At 37.6% G+C, this 23,880-nt stretch overlaps 1 protein-coding gene, 1 long non-coding RNA gene and 1 pseudogene across 12 annotated transcripts in view; 1 reads left to right on the plus strand and 2 right to left on the minus strand.

Moving 5' to 3' along the window:
• The window catches only part of NOL4 (nucleolar protein 4), a 301,648-nt gene that overhangs the window by 205,454 nt on the left and 72,314 nt on the right, over positions 1 to 23,880 (plus strand). For both annotated transcript variants that reach the window (XM_045772847.2, XM_045772851.2), the window contains one exon: positions 3,213 to 3,326. In XM_045772847.2, coding sequence (XP_045628803.2) covers positions 3,213 to 3,326 — 114 coding nt within the window. The remainder of the gene's footprint in view (positions 1 to 3,212; positions 3,327 to 23,880) is intronic.
• Positions 9,899 to 10,022, minus strand: LOC148108493 (U4 spliceosomal RNA; annotated as a pseudogene).
• LOC123776692 (uncharacterized) overlaps positions 17,386 to 23,880 on the minus strand; it is a 130,889-nt gene continuing 124,394 nt past the window's right edge. For 9 of the 10 annotated variants that reach the window (XR_015727716.1, XR_015727721.1, XR_015727722.1 and 6 more), the window contains one exon: positions 21,257 to 21,726. This is a non-coding gene — a long non-coding RNA (uncharacterized LOC123776692). Of the gene's footprint in view, positions 18,478 to 21,256; positions 21,727 to 23,880 lie in introns of those variants that run through there. The other variant, XR_015727718.1, reaches the window with a different exon arrangement.

A 23,880-nucleotide genomic window follows, 5' to 3' on the forward strand; every position in this document is an offset into this window, starting at 1 on the left:
TTACAAGTACTTTTCTCAAGGGTTGTTTGGAAAACTAAATTAGATAATGAATCTAAGCTGCTTGTTTTAATGCCTGGCCATCCCAACACTCAATATGAATTAGGTATTATCAATATTTATCTAAAAATTAAATTAGGATGGTACCAGTTTTCTACTGAGAGGTACATATTTCATTATGTACTTAAGTTATAGTAAATTCTTTGAAAAATACATGTCTGTTTCTTAAATTGTAACATAGATTTATTCATTTTGCCTTTCTTTCCAATGAGCACGTATTAATTGTAATACATACATGTAAAGGATTAGCTTTGGTCTGCTTATTGTTTAGTTGAACGCAACAGGGCATGTGTATAAGGAGTTTTTTTTATACTTTATATTAATGGTAAACTACATCGAAGTAGTAAGTGTACAACAGAATTTAGAGAGTAGAAGGGTTGAGAATTGGGAGACATGAACCCTGGGTTGTATATCCAGTCAATTTGTCCTTTGGTAAATCACTTCACTTTTCTGGGTTTCAGTTTCTTTAAACTTTAGTGAAGAAACTTGTATTGAGTGATTTCTGTGGCTGTTTGTAGTTATCAAGTTATAATTCTACAATAAACTCAGAACAACCCCGTTTTCAAAATTATACTATTTAACTACTGGTAATGTCTATCACGTATCTTTGCTTCTACTTATTTGTTTCCACTTAATAGGAAAGAGTACATGATTGCTTTATCTTGAAGTTGATTTTTTTTCCCGAAATCTTGAAATATTAGGCTATCCAGTGACCTTAAAAATGATCTAACCCCATTCAGCCAGGGCATTCTAGTTTCTGAGAAGACCAATTTCCGTATCTGGAAAAGACAAAACTCTCCTCATCATTTTCTTTGAAAAGGATATCATGTAAATTATAATGCCTAACAACTTTTACTACTCTAATGAAAGTTATTTCCCATTTTCTTTTTTAAAGATTAAAAAAAAATTAAAAGAAAATACTGATTTTAATTACAGGGATATTTTACCTTCTGTTCTCCTGTTCAACAGACTTTTATGCATTTACGAAGATGTGTATTTATTACTTTAATTGAATCAGCTTAGTAAAGTTCCATAGCTTTATAAATTCCTGATTTTGAATGGAGCTACCTGATGGAGAAAAATAAAGATAATGAAGAGCAGAAATACATCTCTCTGAATTTCATATGACTATCAATAATTGGATCAAGAAAAGAGAGGCTGCTGATGTTTTATTTAGATTGTGTTAATTCAGTCCCTAGAACCAGATGAAAGGTCTAATAATATAGTTTATAATGATGTGAACTGTCACTTCTATTTGAGTAATGTTAGCTACAATCAAATAATTTTTCTTTTTCCATAATGGAATGTTCTTATTCTCATTTTTTCTATAACACCTTTGCCTCCAAACATAATTCAATCGAGAAAAACAACATTGTGTACCTAATTGCCAGGCAGCTTAGATTATAATTTTGAGCCGAGCTATGGCCAAAGCTTTGCCCTTTCATGAGACACCGATTTTGTGGCTTAATATATTTTTGGTTCTGAGCTAGATTATCTTATCCATACTCAGGGAAGTACAGAATGAAGAAGCCATATGAATTTTGAAATTATATTTACATCTTTATGGCAATTTATTTTTTTTATTTTTAATTTTTTATCTGATTTGATCCTCCTCTCTGTTCCCAGCACACACTCCTGGCTTTCTGATTTCTTTCTGAAAATGCTGCCGCTGCATTTACCTGGCACCTCAGGGGCCTCTCTCTTTTCTTTCTTTTGCAAAAAATAGCATTTCCAGTATCTTAATGCGTTGTCAAGGTTGTCTAGGCATCACTCCAGGCATCTCATGGGGTTAGCAGTGGAGACAGTACCCTATACCTTTCCTACCTTTTGTCTACAGAGGTTTACTTTGGAGGTGGAAGCATGAGGAGGTCGGATGAGGTAGCTATAGAAATTGCTTCCTAGTTCAAGCAAGTTCAGAGCCTGGTCTCTTTATACGCTATACAAGTTCCACTGAGGAGTATCTGTGAAAGCACTCATGGTCTGAATTTAGCCGTTCTTCAGTATTGAGATATAAACCCTATGGTTCAGTTTGTTAAAGCAAAGTTTACATGCTAGAGTTAGCAGAAATGAATCAAGTACCGTAAATGCATGCTCCTATTTACTTAAAAAAAATGAGAAGGTCTCTGTTAGGTTTCAGGCTTCTAATAAATGGCATTTATACATATTTGAGATTGAGGCTTTGAAAACTCGAAGGTGGCATGTCACTATATAGGCTAGCTTCCCAAAGGACATTTTTTATTTTCTAATTTCATATTTTGCTATCTTATCTGGCTTAATTGTCATGTTATTTCTTATCTATCATTTGGTTATCTTCATTAAAAAACTGTTCAATATCATTAAGCACTTCATCTTTCCATTAGATGATTTTGCATGTAATTATGGGAAAAGAAAATGGAAAACTTTTCTGATTATCACAAATGATATGGAGAATTGCAAACAAATTGAAGTTAATTATGAGCTTAGTTGGGGGGTTAATTAATTTCAATGTGGGCTACATAGAAGATGGATTTCCAACATGTATCTATTAAGTTAATAATATTAACTCCTATTTTATAAATAAAACATGTAGGTACACATACAGCTCATATCAAAACATCAAACTTTTATTACCTCGAAATTGGTCCAGGACTGACTTTTTAGTTTGTATTTAAACTGAAGTATTTTTGGAGGTTTTTAATCATACCAATTGTGTCCCAGCTTTGAGTGTAAATATTCATATTTCATATTAAAATTGTTTAACATGGTCTGAGTGTCCGTCAGTTTTTCCAACTCTGTTTCAGCCTTGTCACTTGATTTTGTTTTGTTGTGCATCGTCATGTGTTATGAGAGAATTAAAGCACTTCTTTTACTTGCAAAACCCAGTCAGCATTTTGTCGCTGCCTATTCAAACTGCAGCTTAATGGCCCAGACTAACTATTTGTGACAGTGGAGCTGTGGGAATGAGCGATGGATCTGAGTGGCAGCTATAGCTTTGACTTCTAACTAGCTTTCATTTCTCATCTTTGCAATTTCCATTTCCTCTTTTTATTGAAATAAGTTCAGTTGAAATAAATGGATACTCCTGCACATCCTGTGAGCTCTTCTGAGAATAGCATTGGTCTGTTAATAATTTTTCGTGTTTCTCTCTCTCTCTCTTTCTCTTTTTTTTTTTTTAGTCTCGACCTATTCCTTCCCACCTTACTTCAGCAGTTGCAGAGAGTATCTTGGCTTCAGCCTGTGAGAGTGAGAGCAGAAATGCTGCCAAGAGGATGCGTCTGGATAGACCGCAGGTACTGGGGAGCCGTGGGGGCTGGCGTGCACCTTCGATAGCACACAAATACGGTTCATTTAGTCCAATTTAGGGAGAAGGGGAAAGACTCTTGAATGGATTTTGAAGTACACCAAGATATAGTTTTTGTGTCTTTATGATACGAATTTGAACTTGAAAATGCACGTGCATGAGATCAGGAGGCATCTGTCAAATTTTCTGTGGTGAAAAATGGCCAACTGTAAAGTTAATGAGTCAGAATTCTGTTGAGTTTCCAATTCGCAGGCTAATTGCTTATTTAAATAAGTGGTTCTAACTGATCATTGACAATAGTTTTGTAAATTTACCTGATTGTTTATGATGGTGACATGATCGTGTTCGTTCTGAACAAAAGCAAACCACTCTTTAATTGCCTCTAGTCTGCTGCTAAATGTCAGAGGATTATTCTGGGAATGGTGAAAAAGCACAGATTTTGAAAGACTAGAAGGCCATAAAATGGGGATATAAAATAATGAAAATGTATGTCCTGGGCTTGCTTCTTCATTAATGACCCATTTACTATACACCCATTAAGTGTCATCTTTCTCTGTCTCTTTTCTAAGGATGCACCCCCATGGGGTGTGGACACGTACATTTTGTGTGCATATGTTTCACTCAGTTTTCTTTTGGTTTATCTGCATCCATCTGCCACCCCTTCTCAGGGCTGGAATGCCTTTCTCTGTTTGCTTTTTCTCTCTGACCTTCTTAATGACCCATAACAAATTACTAAACTGTAATATATAACATTAAATGTTACACATCGAGCTATGCTGTATTCTGGCTTTTAAGTTACTTTTACAACAAGTGATCTGGGGCTTCATATCTTTAATTAAGTTTGGAAGGAGAAGACTAAATTGGTAGTCTAATTTTGTTTTTCCTGTGAGCCGATGAGCTTCTAAGAAAAATAGAAAAAAAAATGTTTTTCCATTCCAGGACTAAAATATGTAAAAATGTTTCAGAATGGCATTATGTAAAAATTTTATGTGTTTATTATCAATAGGGCATGTGCTAATAATTCTAAACAATGCAAAAGATGAAGGTTTTAATTTTTTTAAATGTAATATTTGCCTCAGATATCATATATATTTCGAGTTTGTTAATCATTCTTGACCAACAGTATTTATTCACATACACATGCCCTCAGTGAGACTTTTATCATTATCCTAAGTCTAGAATTTATCTTGCTTGAAACAAGTCAGAGCTCTGTATACCATAGCAAGTAGCAGAGTGATTAAGATGGCGCATTCTGGAGTTGAAGACATCTGGTTTTGATTCTCAGCCCTACCCTTACTAGTTGTGTGCCCTTCAGAAAGCTGTTCCGTTCTCTGTGCCTTGGTTTCTTCATGAGCAAGCTAACAGTAACAGTTCTCATCCTCTAGGGTTGTTGTGAGAATGACAGATTTATGTTAAATACTTAGCCTGGCATATAGTAAGCATCAATAAGTTCAGCCTAGAAAAGATGATTTTAACTGATAATCTGTCATTGCCTTGGCATCAGTAAAACTAGAAAGAAGCACTCATAGGACTTTCTTAGATACAGGAGTTTTGAAGTCAGACTAAGTCTATTCGAGAAAAGATCATAATTCTAGAAACTGGAATGGTAGAATTCTGGGACTGAATGGGCTCTTCTGGGTATTGTCGTGCCATATATCCCACCTAGTCTACACTCTAGAATGGTGCCAGTCATATAAACAGTTATTATGAAAATTAAAGGACTGATTCACATTATGCACTGCTTATGATATCACTCTACAATATCCCCCAAAGCTGCCCGTCCACCAATATCTGGTCCAATTACTTAAACCACTGTTAGCCTAATCTATAAAACGGAGGGCACAAATATTAAATTCATAGATTTATTTTGAGGCTCTAATAAGGCAAGTCCTATGAAAGCATAGCTCCTTTGATTAGTTTATGTGTTGTCGGAGCTCTGCTATGGCACCATTTGCTTGAATACCTAACGTGGTAGGAAAACCCCACCTCTAGTGCTAGAGATCTATTTACTAACACACGTGTTATCAGAGAGCTTCAATCATTTTGACAGTCCTTAAAATGAGATCAAATTTCCTTCCTAGAGCTTCCACCCATAGAAGAAAAACTGCTAGCAATCATGAGGACACTCTTTTCTTACTACCACCCGGTAGGGACTGGAAGGGCTGGGGACCAACTACCTGTTTCCTTTTTCTGCCCTCCTACATAGTGGCCATTTATGGTAAGGCTCCGTTACCTGAGAATAGGGGCTGTCCAATATCTCTCCCACGTAGGATTGTTCTTTCCAGGCTTTACAAGTGAGTTCAGTGAGTTTGGGAGATATGAAAGAAATGATTTAAAAATTACATTCTATGATTTATTGGAAATCTAATAGGCACTTGGTGGGCTTTTTTTTTTTTTTTTTTCCATTTAGTGATTTCAGCAACCCCTATGAGAAGCAGGTATTATTATTCTTATGTCCCTATAAGGAACCCTAGGTTCAGAGAAGAGGGATTATTTGTACAGGGTCACACAGCTACATGAGCAAATCAGACTATGAGTTTATATTATGTGCGGCTGACGCTTGAGATCTCTATACAATCCTATATCTTTCACTGATACATTCACTGAGGGGAAACCCATGTCCTGGAAGAAACTCTTAGGACACGTATCCTTTGTGCCTCTGCTCATAATGTTTTTGACAGTGCACTTTTCTGTTGGAAAACAATCTGTCTTAATCACAAAGGTATTTGCAGTCTTTCATTACTAACAAACCAGGCTTCCCCAGTAAGCAAGTTATTCCAAGCAGGACATTTTTGTCTCAATATCAGCTTGAAAAAGTGCCTCACTTCATCTGGGAAATGGGTTATGTGCTGAGAATCTTGATTTAGTGTTTATTAGTATTTTAAAATAAATAATATATGTTATACATAGATACTTAAAAATATCTAAATTATTTCTGCTTACCATGAATTCTGTAGATTTCATTTGGCATGCCGCACAAAGGCTTCTACCAAGTGATTTTGCACTTCCAAGCCAAGCATGCAGATGGGAGAGCCCTCTCCTCGTTCGATCTAAACCCTCTTTACCCAAGTAGAGATAGCCAGGATTCTTTTGGGTGTTGGCAATAAGATCATTCTTTTCTGCACCCATTCTTAACCCAACTCACAATTTGTTGAGTTTGCTGGTGACTCAAAGATTCTTTATCATGCCCCTGCCGTTCTGTAGGTGCATGAAAGTTCAAGAACTGGACAGTTAAATTTGGATTCTGTTAAGCCCCATTCTGCGTGCTTGCTGCCAGTGGTTGGCCACATGGAGAGCGATAATTATGTATGTCCTTCAGACTTTATGAAGCTTGATGAATTAATTGGATTTTATAAAGCTGTTTGAGCTATGAACATGAAAGGTATTATGGATGTGTTAAATACTTTATTTCATATGCCCACCTTGCACCACAGTCCAAATGAGCCTTGTTATTATGCAGCCTGAGCCCTGGAGCAAGCCAGTGGCAAGGACAGGAGCCTCCTGTTTTATCAGGAGTCAGATTTCACAGAACTGAGGTCAACACTCAGTGCTTGCTTGCTGGGGAAGCCTGGTTTGTTAGTTATGAACGCAATCAGCATTCCTTTTCTTTTAACGTGAAAATCTGGAATTTTTATGGCGTCTGGGAAGTTCTTCCTCACTCTGACAATTCAAAAAAAATTTTCAAAAGGGCAAAATCAGACTTCACTTTTCTATGACATAGCTTGAATTAAAAGATTCTCTTTTTCTCTAGCTTTATTTCATTACTCTTTCCTTAAAAAGATTTTTCGGTGCTCTTGGTTACAATTCATCTAGATGGAGAGACAAAGGCAGCAAGTGAGAGATAAGAACGAGCTACTTGCCAGTGATTTGTTTCCCATTGCTGTGTACTATTTTGCTGTTTTTAAGGGATGCTATATCTTTTATTCCTGGCTTACTGACTGATAAACTTAGGGAGGTTCTGAATGATGTGAGTTTCTTTGGTTTCTTTTCTCTATCCCCAGTTCTTTGAATTAAATTTGTTTGGGGTCACATAGAGCCAAGGGTCAAGGGCTTCCCCGGCATCAGTGCGACAGATACAGCCCTCGTGAAGGACGACGCAGTAAGAGGGCAAGATGACAGTTTTTGCGGTGACTGGGACAGATGGGAAATCAATGGTAGGCTGTGAGGTGACCTCTTTGACTCTATCGAACAGAACATGAAGGGGGAAGGAGAAATGGCACGTTAGTTCCTTGTGACATAATAAAAGGTGAGAGATCAAGGGAAAAAATACTGAAAGCTGGTGTTTTGCAAAGTTAAAAAAGAAAATCACTGCTAGTAAACTGGCATGAAACCACAGCCAGGACCTAAAAATATTCGGTAAGCCCAGCATTCCCGGTACTCGGTTTTCTTGAGCAGTGGTGAATGCCTTGCAACCTGCATGAATTCATGATTCTTCCCATGTCCTGTGAGGGTACTAATGAGTGGGCATGTCATTGAATGTAAATGTAGATACAAAGGTTTAAAATAGAGCCGTGTAAGCATGGTGGTGATTTTCATACAGACTTTGTATTTTGTCAAGGGCATTTTTGAAAACTAGCCAAAACACGCTGGTCAAGCCATAGTTTTCAAGACAGGCGGCTTTTCTATCATATTTCGTTCTGCACTGTCATATGTCCTTTTGATACCACTTATAAGCTTTAACAAATGCACAACTGAAAACAACTTTTTCAATAGGATTCTAATGCTTCAATTGAAACAATGTGCTACTAACTGAGATGTGTCTTGAAACCTCTTTCTGTGCCCTTCCAGCCCACACCCCGGGCTCCCATTCTCAATCATTCTCAACTCTATTCTACTCCCAGAATTTTTCTCTCTTGTATGTAATATTTTAGGAGAAACCTGGCATCTTTGAATCTTTCAACCTATGTTTCAGCATGGCCCTTTCATCCAAAGGAAAAAATATGCTCTGTAAGAACAGCAAAGTACCATAGACAGCAGTTCTTGGATCACATCATATTAACATTGTAACATGTGTAATTTAAAGCTACTTAGATAGAATAAACTTCCCAGGTCATCTCACTATATGGGGCCTTAGTCTCCCCATTGTTAATAATATTAATAACAGCATCAGAAGTATTTATGGACACAGTAGCTTGTGAGGTGTTTCGTAAGCCCATTTTATGTCATTGTCATGGCTTTCAATGAAGTGGGGAAACAGGCTTCAGCAAGGTAACTTCTCCCCAGGGTGCCGAGTTGCTCAGGCTGGAGCCCCGCTTTGATCCAAGTCTCGTGCTTTTTAAAGTCACTCGTTCCATGTAAAATCACCAAAGCAGCAGCAGCTACCACTGTCGTCTGGTGTGTGTGTGTGGTGGCAGCTCACAGCATTCGGTGACGTGTACTTTCCAAATGGTGAAAAACTCTTGGTAAATTTCCAAATGAGACGTAGTACAGTATCGCCTTGATTTACATAGTAATGCTCTGCCTGAAACAATTCAATATATATTTAAAAGCATGCATAAAGACTTCGTGTTTACACCTAAAGTAAACTTTTAGGCTCAGATAATCTTATATTAGGTTTTCACCTAAAAAATATCCAGCAGGACTTTTGAAAACTGGCATGGGAACAGAGACAGTTCTTAGTCATCTGAGACTGCCCGGAGCATGTCGGAGCTTCCAGCAGTAAACTGGCCCCCCACCCACCTCATGCCTGTGTCACCTGCTATATATTTTCCAAATGTCCCCTGTGAGTGGTTGGTAGCACTCTCTTTAGGTAACACTGCTATGGACAGACTAGGATTTGAATAGGAACGGGAATCCTCAATTCTCAGATCCATTCCTTGATAGAGAACTCATAACTCTGTTACTCCCACTTGAAGAGACTGACCTTGAGCTTCAAAACCCACAAATTTTCCATAGGCTTTGCATTGATCATATTCAATGAATTTTCCCTCCATCCTTTTCTCCTTCCTTTTACTTTTTGTTTTTATATTCACTGGAACCTAGAGATAAAACGTGCATGCTATCAGATAAAAATAACTTAACCGGGTCCTTTGATTTAATGTTATGTCTTTGCAAGGAGGACGCAATTAAGTATCAATGGCCGTATCAGTTATGCCCTCAGTCAAGAAACTAAGCCACATGTGATTTCGAATTCCAGTTTTATTCTTGAAGTACAGTTCCATTTTGTATTCATCATTCAACTATTTTAAACTCTCTCCCAAAATTACATTTCTATTCTTTCTAATTTTGAAGTCACCATTATGTTAGATATTTATAACAGGGATGCCACAGCATCCAACACTTTGTTACAAATAGAAATCCACAAAAAGATAAGGCTCCGTGGTCTTCAGAAATGTATGTTTCATCAGTTTTCATCATCCATAAATACGCTGTTTGCATGCTCACCATCGGAGGGCATGACTTGGCAGCTCTTCTCTTTCTCTGATGGTTACACACTGAACTATCTGCTTACTCACATCGTCTCTAAAATGCCTGGCTATCTGTAGTAAGTTATCACATTCTAAAGGAATCGAGGTTTTCCTCTATAGGAAATAGCTAACCCAGTGCATATCAACCAGGACCTTAAATTCATGAACACCAAAGAATAGACCGAATAGTAAACCAACCCAGAGAAACCTGATTGCAATTAGCAATAATTGCGCCTCGGATAAACCTCATGGGCTACCATACACCACTGTGCGAAGCTGAGAAACTTGATTACCGACATTGTCACCACGGCAAACCTACCATCATACTTCTGTTAGACCAGAACAGACTCTGGGAATGGGTATAATCACATTTTTAAATAATAAAAATATGGAAATATTATATGTTCCATTGTATTTTTGTAAAAATACAAAAGTTTTATATGTATGAAAACTAAGAAAAGTAAAGATATATACCAAAATAAAATGTTTTACAGTTACATAAAATATCCTTATGGATAAATATAATGCATTTTCACCATTCCAATTCCCAAGTTTGAGCTTATTGTACACAATATATAATATTTGAGAAACAGGGTTAAAATAGTTTTCCTAGAATTTTTATTTGCTCTGTGCAGAAGAATACTTGATCTGAATTCTGTTGATATTTTGTGAGCAAAACAATTGCTTTATGAGTTTGTATTCTTTCAGCATTAGTTAATGTGGCTGGGCTTTGAATGTGAATTAATTCCAACTTGAGTTTTTGCAAGATATCTTTTTTAATGGATATTAAAAGTTTAAACCTTTTTCCATGATTTTTTTTAACTTCTCTGGGTAGTTCCCTAAATGTTTAATTTATCTCTATCAGCAAAGAACATGATTAATTGTAGAAAATTACTTGTAAATAAGCCCTAAAGTGGTTTGCTTATTTAGCAAATATTCATCATATGGAAGATATTTTGCTATGTACAGAGGCCATTAAACAAATAAGGAAAGGGGAGCCTCTCTTTAGCAAGTGCCGAATTTACTTGGTTCTTCGCAGATATGAATTTCCTCGTTTTTGGCAATATTGCTGCTGAGTGGGTATCCTTATTCTCACTTTACAGATGGATAAGACATAATATTTTTCCTCAAGAAACTCACATTCCATTAAAGATAAGTGAAATTAGCATGGTAAATGAAATTCTAAGGGTATGATCAGATTGTTGTGAGAGCCAGGGGACAGTGCTCCTAATTCTGCCTACGAAACCCGAGAGGGCTTCCCAGAGGAGGCACTGTTAGATTTGGACCTTGGGAAGTAAAGATTTTGACAGACAAAAAAGCTAGAGGATGATATTCCAGAGACATGGAGCATTTCCACGCATGAAAGCTTCTCGACTGTTAAAAACCACAGTCTCCTGTGAGGGAAACAAGATTCTTGGGAAGAAATAAAAGGAGAGGGGATTAGACATGAAAGTTTAAACTAGATTGTGCTGGTGCTTTCTATGGTGTTATGTGACTCTAAATACATGCCAGAGAGGAGTGAGAAGGAGAGTGAAATGTCTTATTTTTAGGAAGCTTCAAAAGCCTATGGACAAGGAAGTGTTGATGAGACACTGGGGCAAAGGTGGGGTCCTGATTCAGTAAGGAATTACTCTCCTTACCACCTGTCATTTCAAACTTGCTATTTAAATGAGATGATATGTAAAGCTGAGCCTATGCCAAAAAGTGATTATGAAGATAAATCTGCTACAAAATAACCTGTATGGTTACAGGGCATTTCTATGTTAAACACGAGAGTCTTGGGAACGCCTTCTCCACGCCACAACATTGACTCAGCCAATTAGGAATCGAAGTTTAATGTTTTCCTATAGTTTTAGCTTATGGAATTATATACAAAGATTATTATTCTGTCTTAAAAGTCTTTTAATCTTTTTCTATCTTCTTATGATGTCTCAAAAAACTGACATTACGGTTTTCATCCATCAATGATTTTTTTTCTTAAATTGGTAATATGGTTACTTCTACATAAAATTTTTCCTTAGTGTACATATTTTCCTTATATACTGGTGTATCAATTTGTATCTGTGTAGTGATGCATAGAACATCGTTTTGCTGGCCCCTCATAATACTGTGAAGCATGTAGATCAAATGGTCTCCTTCTTCTGTGGATGGGGAATACGAAGCTGAAAAACCTTTATTCCTTTTGGGTGATATCTATGGTGTTGTCTTTTTTTTTTTTTTTATTCCACTTTACTATTTAATTTTCTGGCTTCATTGAGAATTCTCCCACGTTCTTATAGAAATGATTTCTTTTTAAATTTTTAGGTACATCTTTGGCTTAGGATGTTATTAGTTTCTGGATAAATGTCAGGATATGAGTAGGTGGTTTGAATTCAGACAGAGAAATTCACATAATATGTTTATACACTTTTTAGTGCCAAAGTCAGAGGAACATATGGTTTACTGAGCTCTCCATGAATACAGCATTTATGTTAATATTTATTTTAAAATGGATTATTTTTATGCTTAGTAGATAAATGAAAAGTCTAACATATTCTGCTTATGCCAAATGTATTCATTTTTATAATTTATTTCTCATAATCTATTCATTGCTTGTCTTGTCTTTTCTCTTCAACCGCTTTAAAACCCATTAGTTACCCTGAAACAACAATATTGTGTGTATTGGCGAAATATAGCTATAGTCACAAATTTAATATGAAATTAGATAATGTAATAACCTGACAAAATTGGACTATGCTTCCTAAAGAGATTTATGATGTTTGACATGACTCACGTGGTAAATACAGTGAGACCAGGCCCTTGAGGGGCCACATTTTTCTCTCAACACTTTGGGAAAGTGGGGTTTCTGCAGAGCTGTGTATATTGGGTTGCTGAATATTACCTTCATTACAAATGATTTTACTTTTGTTTCTCATTTCATTTCATTTATTTTACTTTCATTTCATTTCATTCTAAACTTTCAGGGCATCTTCATTTCATGAAAGAAGTCTTCTGATCATAATTTTTAACCATGGACTTAGTCATTAATCTTTACTAAGGATTGGGCAGTTCTGATATTACAGCCTCAGCTACAAGCATAGGTACTGCAGAAGAGGTGATATCACAGGCGATCCCATGAAGTCTGTCGTAGAGAAAACCCCCAAGGCAGGTCAGCCTGCTATCTTGGTAGTTTTCCTCTTTCTCATAATGGTGAAAAGAGCCTGGATTTCTGATAGGCTGCCAGCGAAGTTGATCATTATTGATCAGTTTCGCTCAAATGGATCAATCTTATAAATTTCTCACCCTCAGGAAGAAACCCACTGTGCTATCCGTGTTCTTTGCCTTGTCAACATTATTTTTTAAATTATTATTGTTATTATTTGCTTTAACAACCCAACAGCTTCTAGATGTCTCTAGGACATGTCTGTATTTTTTCTCATGTACACCCTGTTGATGGGATATATGAAAGACTGCCTCTCACTGTTTTAGGAGTTTATGCAAACTTATTTTCTAGGAGCCCTTACCCACGATCTTTCATCAGGAGAAAAATGATTCTTATATAGACCAAAAACCAAGTTCTATTTCTTTCTAAGTTCTGTTTAGTGTTTTGGCTTGAATACAAACAAGATCAAAATAACACTTTATGATACAATTAGGTTGAAAGCCCAGTGATCTTCCTACATTAAGCTCAAACTTCTCATTAAATCACTTCTCTAGTAACATTCCTGTTTTTATTTTTCTTGGTTTTGGTGCTGATTTTGATACATAAGAAACATAATAGCGCAGTCTGGTCCTGATACTCAAGGACACGCAGAGAACTTCAACCCATGGGGGTGCCTGGGTGGCTCAGGCAGTTAAGTGTCTGCCTTCCGCTCAGGTCATGATCTCAGGGCCCTGGGATGAGTGGGCCTCCCTGCTCAGCGCTTCTCCCTTTCCTTCTACCTGCGGCTACCCCACCCTCCACCCCCACTTAGGCACTCTCTCCTCTGTCAAATAAATAAATGAAAATCTTAAAAAAGAACTCCAGAACATGGCATGAACAGTCACCTTTTTCATATCTGACGTTTGTGTTTCGTCTCCTCCAAAATCCCCTATGAACATTTAAGTGAGATTTAATAGAAGTCTTGTTCTGAGTTCTGGAAAGAGGGCAGAGAGCAAAGGTACAAAAAGATCATAGCTGTTTAACTATAAACTTAAGTAATAAAATAGGTAGATGTAAGTGAAAAGTTTACTGAATCCCAAAGTCATTGCGATTTGCATCAAAAAACAGCAATTAAAGTGAAGCTTTTTCCTATGCCATTGTCTTTCCTATTGGTTACTTATCCTGTTTGATTACTTTCGGGCGAGGGAATCTGAGAAGTAGGTGGGCTTTCATTCAAGCTTTAGGAAACGAATAGAGTCGGAGAATGAGAAGCAGTGGGATGTTTTAAATACGTGTGTGGCATCTACGCAGTCACTATACTTGGGATTGCTAATATACAACTTTACAGAAGAAGAGCCTCTTTTTCAAGTTATTAAATTTCATTTTTACTGTGGGACATATTAGACTCATTTTAAAAAGTTAGAGCTCCAGAGAACCTTGCAGACCACTTAGTTCAATAAATTTATTGTATAAAAGAAGCAGGCCTGGAAGAATTAATTTTATTTTAGATTTTCTTTTCTTCCTTTCTTCCATCTCTCTTCCTTTCTTCAGTGATTTTTCCATAGTTCTCTAGTGTGGAATTTCTCTTTAAAAAGAAAAAGACCAATACAGTGAAAAGCGTTTAGCTCCTTTTTTATTTCAGGGTAATGTTCTAAGTAATGAAAATCAGAATGCTTCATAAATTTCAGCTCTTAATGCCATCATATATTCATAACATGCAAGAATTTGAATCCTACTTTAGGTGGGAAACTCAGAAGGTCACATTAGTTTAATTTGATTGCGTTTGTCTCTCCTTTATGATTGCCTATGAAACAAGTTTGAAAAGTCCAATGAAGCTGTCAAATTTGTACGTCTCCATGTGTGTGAGGAACGTTTCCTTTCTAGGGAACTGCCTAGTTATTAGTGTATTTTCTTTAATTCTTTATAAAGGATCCACATGTGAGGTTCTTAAAATACGGAATCTTTTCTGAAGCTTTTTATATTAATTTCTTAAACTACTCTTTGATAATTCTTCTTCTAAGATCAAAATTTATTGAAACCATTTCAAATATCCAGATTCAGGTTTAAATTCCAAGTTGTTTAACATGCCAACTATCATCCTCCTTCTATTTGGGAACTAAACCAGGACGTGTATGGGAACAACATCACACATAATTCTACTCATGTTTGTGTGTTCTCTTATACCTTCGTGTTGAATTCACATAAACTTTCTCATTTAATTTTTCCCTACACCTCAGTGAAGTATATACATCATTACTATTATTCGTGACTCAGAATCACACACAGAAGTGCAGTCCCTCATTGTTATTCCCGTTTTCTTTTTAGCTTCATGAGATTTTGAGGATTTAGAGGTCTGTGAAAGCAGGGCAGGATTCGTCATCCTCTAAACACACCCTAAATTTTTCCACCCACGTGTCTTTGCCCAGCTTGCTCGTCCTCTCCAGTTCCACTGCCATGCTTGTCTGTCCCCATCTCAGAGCGCATCTGTTTAAGGAGCACCTTCTGGATCCAATGAGCCCACAACACGAAGTCCTTTCCTCTATGTAGTAACAACCCTCAGCATGCTTGGTTATATACCCGCCTAACGTTGCAATGGCTTCCAGATGTCTTTTGCAATATTGATTCTACAGTTGGGGATCACTCTGTAGGATTAAAACAGCTTTGGCTTTTCATCATTTTGAGCCTCAAAGATATACCTAGTGATATGCTGGGATGAGGTTTTGCACTAAATAGATATCCATATGTGGCTTGATGTAGCATGGCGAAAAGTTCGGTTTTAGGGAAGGAAAGAGCCTTTTAATGAGATGCCTTCTAACACAGTAAGGATGCTGAGGCCTGACAATGGTAACAGGTAGTCAGAGAGAGCAGTACTCATTGGAATTAATACTGCAACTTAAAATGTTGACTGACATCCCAGTACACATAGTTTTAGCACCAAATGGGGAAAATTAAAAAAAAAAAAATACTCTTGAAAATTTTTTCCAAGCATATAAGCTGGGGAGAGGGTAGAGAAATGTCTCAACGTTTAGTCTTTGGGCACTGCTGCTTTTACTTGTTCAGTGAGAAAAAGAAGGCAGCTCGTAGGTTTCTGACAAAGCAATTATAGCAAGACACAGATGCTGGGAGCTGACCTGACATTTGCCCCCGGATAGTTGTCATAGCAGCAGGCTGAATAGAACAGCTTGCTGCCAGTGCTGCTGTGGGCTCTGCAGGAAGTCCCGCCCTGGATGGACCACATTAAAACAATATTAGCAGTGGCCATCTTTCTCCTGTATTTGGTGCTTATCTAATTTTTAAGTACTCATTTCCTAGGAAGTCCACGTGTAAAAGCAATGACAACCACAGGCCGTGGGGTGATTTGCAGAGCCATCCACCATAAGTAGATCCCATGAATCTAGGGTATTGTTCCCTGGGGAGAAGGTATTTTAAAGTGTTGTTAACAAAAGAAAGGTTTGGAAGCTAAACTGGATGTAGCCTTTAAAAAAAATTTTTTTTCCAAGCTCTGCATGCTGTGTCCATACTCAGCAAATTTTGGTCCTTATTTACTCTTTGATGACTCACAAATACACGCATGCACCCCTTCATCTTTGTCTTATACATAAAAGATAGCCACCTAAAGTTGTGTATAAAAGATGGAAACATATATAAATATAACTACATAAAGGAGAGGGTATCTCAATATGTTAAAAAGAAGGCTTCGGGGGCGCCTGGGTGGCGCAGTCGTTGGGAGTCTGCCTTCGGCTCCAGGCGTGATCCCGGCGTTCTGGGATCGAGCCCCACATCAGGCTTCTCTGCTGGGAGCCTGCTTCTTCCTCTCCCACTCCCCCTGCTGTGTTCCCTCTCTCGCTGGCTGTCTCTCTCTGTCGAATGAACAAATGAATGAATGAATGAATTTAAAAAAAGGCTTCAGGATTGTTTAGTGGGGTGCTCATTTGAGTTTTGGAAATGTGACTTTTGGTTTAGTAGGCTAGAGTTGGCTTTAATGTGGACATGTCTTTCGAAAACCAGAGTCTTAATAGTAATGTTAAGTGTATATCATTAGACAATCGTATTTTATAAATAGTTATAATTGTTAATGCATGCATAATTTTGAAACACTCAGATAAACTACTGATAACTATGCAATTGTCAGCAAAAAAAAGGATTTCTAGTCCAATGATAACTAAGATCGATGATAGTCTTGGATTATTCTACCTAAACAAAAACAATGAAAATCCTAATCCCTTGTACGATCAGTGAGAGCCTGTATACTCTACACCATGACCTAAAAATTTCCTAAATATTTTCTAAACCATGGCTTTAAGCAGTTATGGAATAGACATCATAAAAAGATCATAAAAATTTAGAATAACCACAACTATGACAGTGCTTTTTTCTCTTTTTTCTCAGTCAATGTATATTTCCACCATTAGGAGGAATTTTAAAAATTGCATTTTTTCACTCAATTTTTTGATCCAATAAAAATCTAAGCAATGTTATTGACTAAAGAAAGATAGAAATATAATCTGAATGGTACTATTTTGCTTTTGCTTACAGCTTGAGAAAAAATGAATATAATATATTGACTCTATAGTAATTTCAAACCAGCATTTCAGAAATTACAAAAGAATGCATGCACAAGAAGCTGAAAAGAATATACACTAAATTGACGATTTAGAGTCAAAATTGCATTTTGTTTCTGTTATGAATCAGGTTGGAAATTGGAGGAGTTTTCCAAAAAAGCTTGGAAGTGCAATTTCTTTGGACACAAAATAGGTAGGCATTAAAATATAGTTTATTATAATGAACCAACCTTTAAGAATATATTTAAAAGCATAAAATATATTCACCTCAATGGCACAAAAATCGAAGATATATTTAATCTAATCCAAGTCCATATACTATATATGAAGAGAGACTCTTCTCTATTATTCCCCTGGGGAAGAGTTAAGTGACATTTGTCTGCTGTCGCAGGCCCTGAGGTAGTGACAGAAGGTCTCTATAGGGTAGCCTGCAAGACTAGGTGCTAGATATGAAAGTATCCAAGGAGTCCATGTTCAGAGATGAGGAAACCTAATGACCTTTTTTTTTTTCCTCAGAGAGAACTTGAATTAGAAATTGTCAAAGCATTTAATTCATTAAGTACTTGGTAAAACACCAGACCAAAATCTTAACTTTGTTTTTAAGTTTAGAAGCGACCCAAGAGAGAGGGATCTGACATTCAGTGACTATTGAAAGCAAATGGAAGATGGTGCCGAGAATTGGGAGATCGAGCACCTAGAAATCTCCTGCTTGAAAGTGTTAGAAAATGTAGTCAGAGATGGTTTGAGCAAAAGGGAATTGATAAGCTCAGGCAACTCAAAATTCTAGCAATAGGGTCAGCTTTATATAGGGTTGACTATCTTTAGATAAATAGGATCTCCCTGAGATCTCTGCTCCATCTTTGTTGTTTCTATTCTCAGATGGGTTATTCCTCATGGTAGCGATATGGCTGCAGTAGCTCCAGTTTTTTCCATCTTCCCACGCACTGTGATTGGGTTACATATGCATCCCGGGAGCACATGCTGAGGCCCGGAGAACAGAATAATGCATAGGTTGCTTGTTCAGTTTTGGATCCATGGGCGCAGTCAGCTCTGCAAAGCACATGGAATAAAAGCAGGAGAGCAAAAATCAGAAGCAGTTTCTAAAAGGGGGAGGGGAGAAGATAAATGCTGAAAAGCCAAAGAAAAACAATATTCTCTAGAGTGAGCTGTGTTAGCTTCCTAGGATTGCCATCCCAAAGTACTACTGACGTGGTGGCTTAAATCAACAGAAATTTATTTTCTCACATATATGGGGGCTGGAAGCCCAAAATCAAGGTATTGCAAGGGCCACATTCCCTCCAAAGTGTCTAGAGGAGGATCCTTCTTTTCCTCTTCCAGCTTCTGGTAACCCCAGGCATCCCTTGGCTTGTGGTAGGAATCACCAGCTCTATCTTCATAGTGGCATCTCTCTTCTGTGTCTGCATCTGTTCTTTTCTCATAAAGACACCAGTCATATCGGATCAGGTCCCATCCTACTACAGTCTAGTCTCAACGAGATTACACCTGCAAAGACCCGATTTCCAAATAAGGTCACATTTGCAGGTAACAGAGGTTAGGATTCAACATATGTTGTTTTGTTTTATTTTGTTTTGTTTAAAGATTTTATTTATTTATTTATTTGACAGAGAGAACACAAGCAGGGGGACTGGAAGGCAGAGGGAGAGGGAGAAGTAGGCCCCATGCTGAGCCAGGGAGCCTGATGTGGGACACGATCCCAGGACCCTGGGATCATGACCTGAACTGAAGGCAGAGACTTAACCGACTCAGCCACCAGGCGCCCCTCAGCATCTGTTTTTGTGGGGCACAATTCAACCTGTGACAGTCCACCCTCTGCGCTCTTCACCAAATTCATGTCTTTTCCACTTTCAAAATGCAGTCACCCATCCCAACTTTATCAGATGTCTTAACCCATTCCAGGATCAATCCTAAGTCCAAAATCTCCCCTAAATATAATAAATTCAACAAGTTTCAAATCTTCTAAATCATCCAAATCTGGTATGGGTGAAACTCTGAGTATGGTCCATCCTGGGGCAAAACTCATCTCCTCCTGTAGACCTGGGAAACCTGGAAAATAAGTTAGATGCTCCCGAAATACAATGATGGGGCAGGCGTAGCATACACATTCCCATCCCAAGAGGGAGGGATGGGAAAGGAAAAAGGGTTCACAGATCTTGAGTAAGTCCAAAACCCAGCAGGCTAAATTCCATTTTATTCCCGGGCCTAAGAATAGCGGTCTGTGGTGCCGGCTCTGTCCTCCCTGCCCAGCCGGGCAACAGCCCCAGGCCCCTGCACTCATAGCCCAGGGATGTCTGGTAGGCTGGCTTCGTCAGCTCCGCCGTCTCTCTCTGGTCTCTGCAGCTTTCCTTTGCCCTACAAATCTGTCTTCTCTCATTCTATCCCATTCAAGCTTGCAGTTTCCCTGCCAGCATAACATTTTCAAAACATTCGTCAGTCTTCCATGGATGTTGAAGTGATCCACATTACTTGACATAAGGGTTCTTCACACACCCTTCCTGGATGAGCTCGTCTCTATCCCTAGCCTCTGCTGAGATGGTCGACTGGACTTAGAAGTCACACTTAAAGTCTTTAGCATAGGGTGGCCCACCCATCCCCTTTTTTCAAAGCAGGTTGTCTAGAAAATTTGCCAAATCAAGTGCTGATTCCTTTGTGTTAGCAAATTCAAACTGCAACATGGGCTAACTCCAATTATTGCATTTTTAAAAGAATGTGTATATGGCTTTATGTCCATTAGGTGATATTATACCTAATAAGAATTTACCAACAGAACTATTGAAGGCATAGAATTTAAAGTATATCTATAAATGGAAAATATATTACTACCTCCAGTGCTATATAAATGGGGAAAAAATTTATAAATTATCTTTGTTTTACTTATTTAAAGATGTAAGGTAGGGCTAATATTTCCATTTATTTGTGTTTTTTTTTTTAATTACATGAGTTTTATTATCAGGAGATTGGCACAGATTCCCTCTCTCTCTCTCTCCTATGTAGCACAAATATAGAAAAACTCTTATACAAAATAAAATTTTATATCAAAATATGAAGGAATGCTAATAATCTTAAATCAGTGATAGGTATGGAGAAAATAAACATTTGAAATAAAATTCAAAAGAAAGGGAAATATAGCCCTATTCCCTATTGATACATGCTTTGCTCTTTCATGAATGTAGCAAGTATATATACTCCATTATGTTGCTACTGTCAAAGCAATAAAAGTACTTTATATACCTCATGCCCCCACATCCAGAAAATCTGTTCTTTCTTAAAAGAATTTATTTTGTATTTTTGCTAAGTATTTTTTTTTTAAATGCTGCAGCTCAATGCTTTGTATTTATTGAATCATTTTTTAGTTCAGACTATGGCCAGAGGAAGGGGTTCTCAGCCTCAAAAGAATCAGGGTAAAAAGTAACTCTTCTTATTGCCCACTGATATAAGTACCTTTTGCTGAGTTGTAATAATTGTTAAGTATAAGATGGGAATACTATGGAGATTTACATTGTTTTTCTGCTTTAGAGACAAAGCTGTTAGAGAACCCAGTGATTCATGCATACGTACCGTGTACATTTCCCCTAATCAAGGCCATCTATAATTAGACTAGTAATAAGTGCTTCTTAATGATGAGGAGGAAACTAATTATTAATGAGCTGTCTCTTAAAAAGTACTGTCCATTCATTAGCTCTAAAGTGCTGACCAAGCTTTAAATGTGTGCATTCTGCTCTTAAAAAAATCAAACTAAAATTTAAGTATAACATTTATATATAAGAGATATATATTTGTTGCTCTTCTCTGAATATTGAAAACAGCATAGAAAATTCGACAGTGGTTTATTGATTATAGAGATGCCCACTCAAGACAGGTTCTGAAAAGTTGTTTGTATCTGTGTATGAAGGCAAGCAGCCCACAGCCCACATTCACCCCTGCACAGCACTGAGGGGACAGACATCAGGGCTGCCTGGCCTCAAATTCCTTCCCCTAATCCCTTCCTGAGCAACGGCTTCAGGTGGAGGAAAGGTCTTTGTGACATGTCAGGGTCCCCTGTTCTTGGACCTCAGAGGTGAAGTAAATACAGTGGATGCTGTTGTTATCAGGTAGCTCGAAAGCCTCGGTCCGTGAAGCACAGATGGGGAACCTGGGGCTGAGCTCTGGCTGTGGCCACGGGGCCCAATTCATCTCAACACACCCATTAGGTCTTACAGGTATTTCCAGGAATAATTCAGTAGAGCCCTGAATGAACTCATGTCTTGCTTCAACAGGTCAGGAAAACGCTGCTTCAGTATTCTGAAAAGAAATAAAAATTAAAATGAATTGAATCATTTCTCAGTACAATAAACGTGTGTGTGTGTGTGTGTGTGTGTGTGTGTCACAACTAGAGAGGAGGACGGCAAATGGGAGCAGACCACAGGAGTGTTTATTTGGCCTAAACATGGCTGGAAAATGTTTGCATTTGAACCCTTTTCCGGGGGGGGGGGGGGCATGTGCTCTAGAATTTACCACTGTCCCCGCAACTTGCCTTAGTCCTATAGTCAGACCCCTCTCTCACTTATGCACGTCGCTGGGTACCCAGAAGCAGTTGAGTTTGCCACCTCTAGCGTATCAAGACTTTTGATTTATATCATATTAGCCGAGACTTTTATTACCCAAACATACATGCCAACATTTTTTATTTAAAAATTAAAGCTTTGCTAATCCTCCAAAAAAAAGAATTAGGATGAGAAATAAGATAGTCTTTAGATGTTTTACCCATTCCAACTTATACAAATATGCAAATACTATCTCCTTTCCACATTTTGAGAGTAGGATAGAAAATATTGTTAAAGGAATAGGAATAAGAAAGTTATTTAGATTTGATTCTTCTCTTTTTCCATATTTTAGCATGGAAGAATGTGTGGTTTTGCCCTTGAGAGAACTCCTGTGTTAGAAATAATACATATATCCGTAAGAATACAGGAAGGACATATGAATATATATCAGCAAGAATATACGAATACAAATCAAACTCAAGCTGCATTATGAACCTTGTTCTTAACCAACCACTGAATTAAGGTTTACTTCCTTTTTAAAATTCTAAATTTCTGTGTGATTTCTGTGAGCCACTTGGAACCAATAGCCTTGCTTGCTACAAAACATGGAAACAACTGGGCAGATTTCTTTTTTCCACCCAAAATGAATCTATCAGTATTCATTTTGAACTGAGTTGCCTGTTGTTCCTGGTAAGTTCAGAGGGAAAATAAGCCTCTGGGTCCCCAAATAGGTAAACACATTATTTATGTTTGCTCATAGCAAAGACATGTTTAGTTAAAAAAAAAAATGGGGCCAGAGTCCTTAAGCTAGAATTAAAAGACATTTATAAAGCAGACACACAACTAAATTAACTCATTTAAAATGAAGGATTCCTGGAATAAAGCATCTTGAAAGCCCACAGCTCATGAAGCATTTGAAAGCCATGGAAGGAGGGAGAGAGACAGCCTTCGTTAAGCAGGCCCCAAAAGGCACGCATCTTAGAATGAAGCCCTCATTTTTAATGAGCCTTCTGCAGAGTTCGAGATGATCATATTGTTCTTGAGGTGGTGGTGGTGTTAAACACCTTACTGCATTTTATCCAACCTACTCACAAAGCTGTACAGATATTAATATGACCCTATTTAGATGGCTTCCACAGGGCACATGGAACTGTGTGCCTTTGTTCACCCAAACACACCCAGAGACGAACAGGCTGAGGGCTGGGCCAGCTCTTGACGGCAACTCTGGGTGAACCGCTGACCGGAAACAGGGCTTTCTACCCAGCTGTTCGCTCGTTTACACACAGGACTGTATCCTATCTTCTCTTGGCAAGGAAAGGCCCACAAAGGAGGGAGAAGGAGGAGGAAAGAAAGTTGTAGTTCATTTGCATAATTTAGGCTTCTGGAAATTAAAAGTATTAATCACCTTGCTGATTTTGTACTGAAATGAAAAAACTGCTTATCAGCAAATCCAGCTTCCTGCACGGTGCCCGGGTTAAAACAGCAAATCCCATCAAAGGGGAATTTTGAAGTGAAGATAATGCTGAATTCATGATGAAATAGCCTTGTGCGATTCCATTATTTTTCACTTCGCTTAATTTTATTTTAAACGCTATTTTAGAATTAAAACACCCCTTCCTTAATAATGAATGTCGTTTGTCCTTGAAGCTATAGTTGAGGCCAGTTACAAATTTTAAAAGATGAAAAAAACAACTTTGAATTTTTGCCTATAAACATCTGAAGATATACCTAAAAATATATTTAGTACTAGGCATACCAAAAAAAAATCGTAGTACTTGGTGGTCATCAGAGTAAGTATTGTTTATTAAGTAAACAGATGAAAATATTTTTTATTTGAAAAATTTCTCATTTCTACTGTCACGTTGTTGCACATTTAAATAGATAATCATGAAATATTAAAATGATATTGCTA

This window comes from Ursus americanus, chromosome 19 (genome assembly GCF_024610735.1).
Source record: "Ursus americanus isolate L20-20 chromosome 19, mUrsAme1.1.p, whole genome shotgun sequence".
Lineage (NCBI taxonomy): Eukaryota > Metazoa > Chordata > Mammalia > Carnivora > Ursidae > Ursus > Ursus americanus.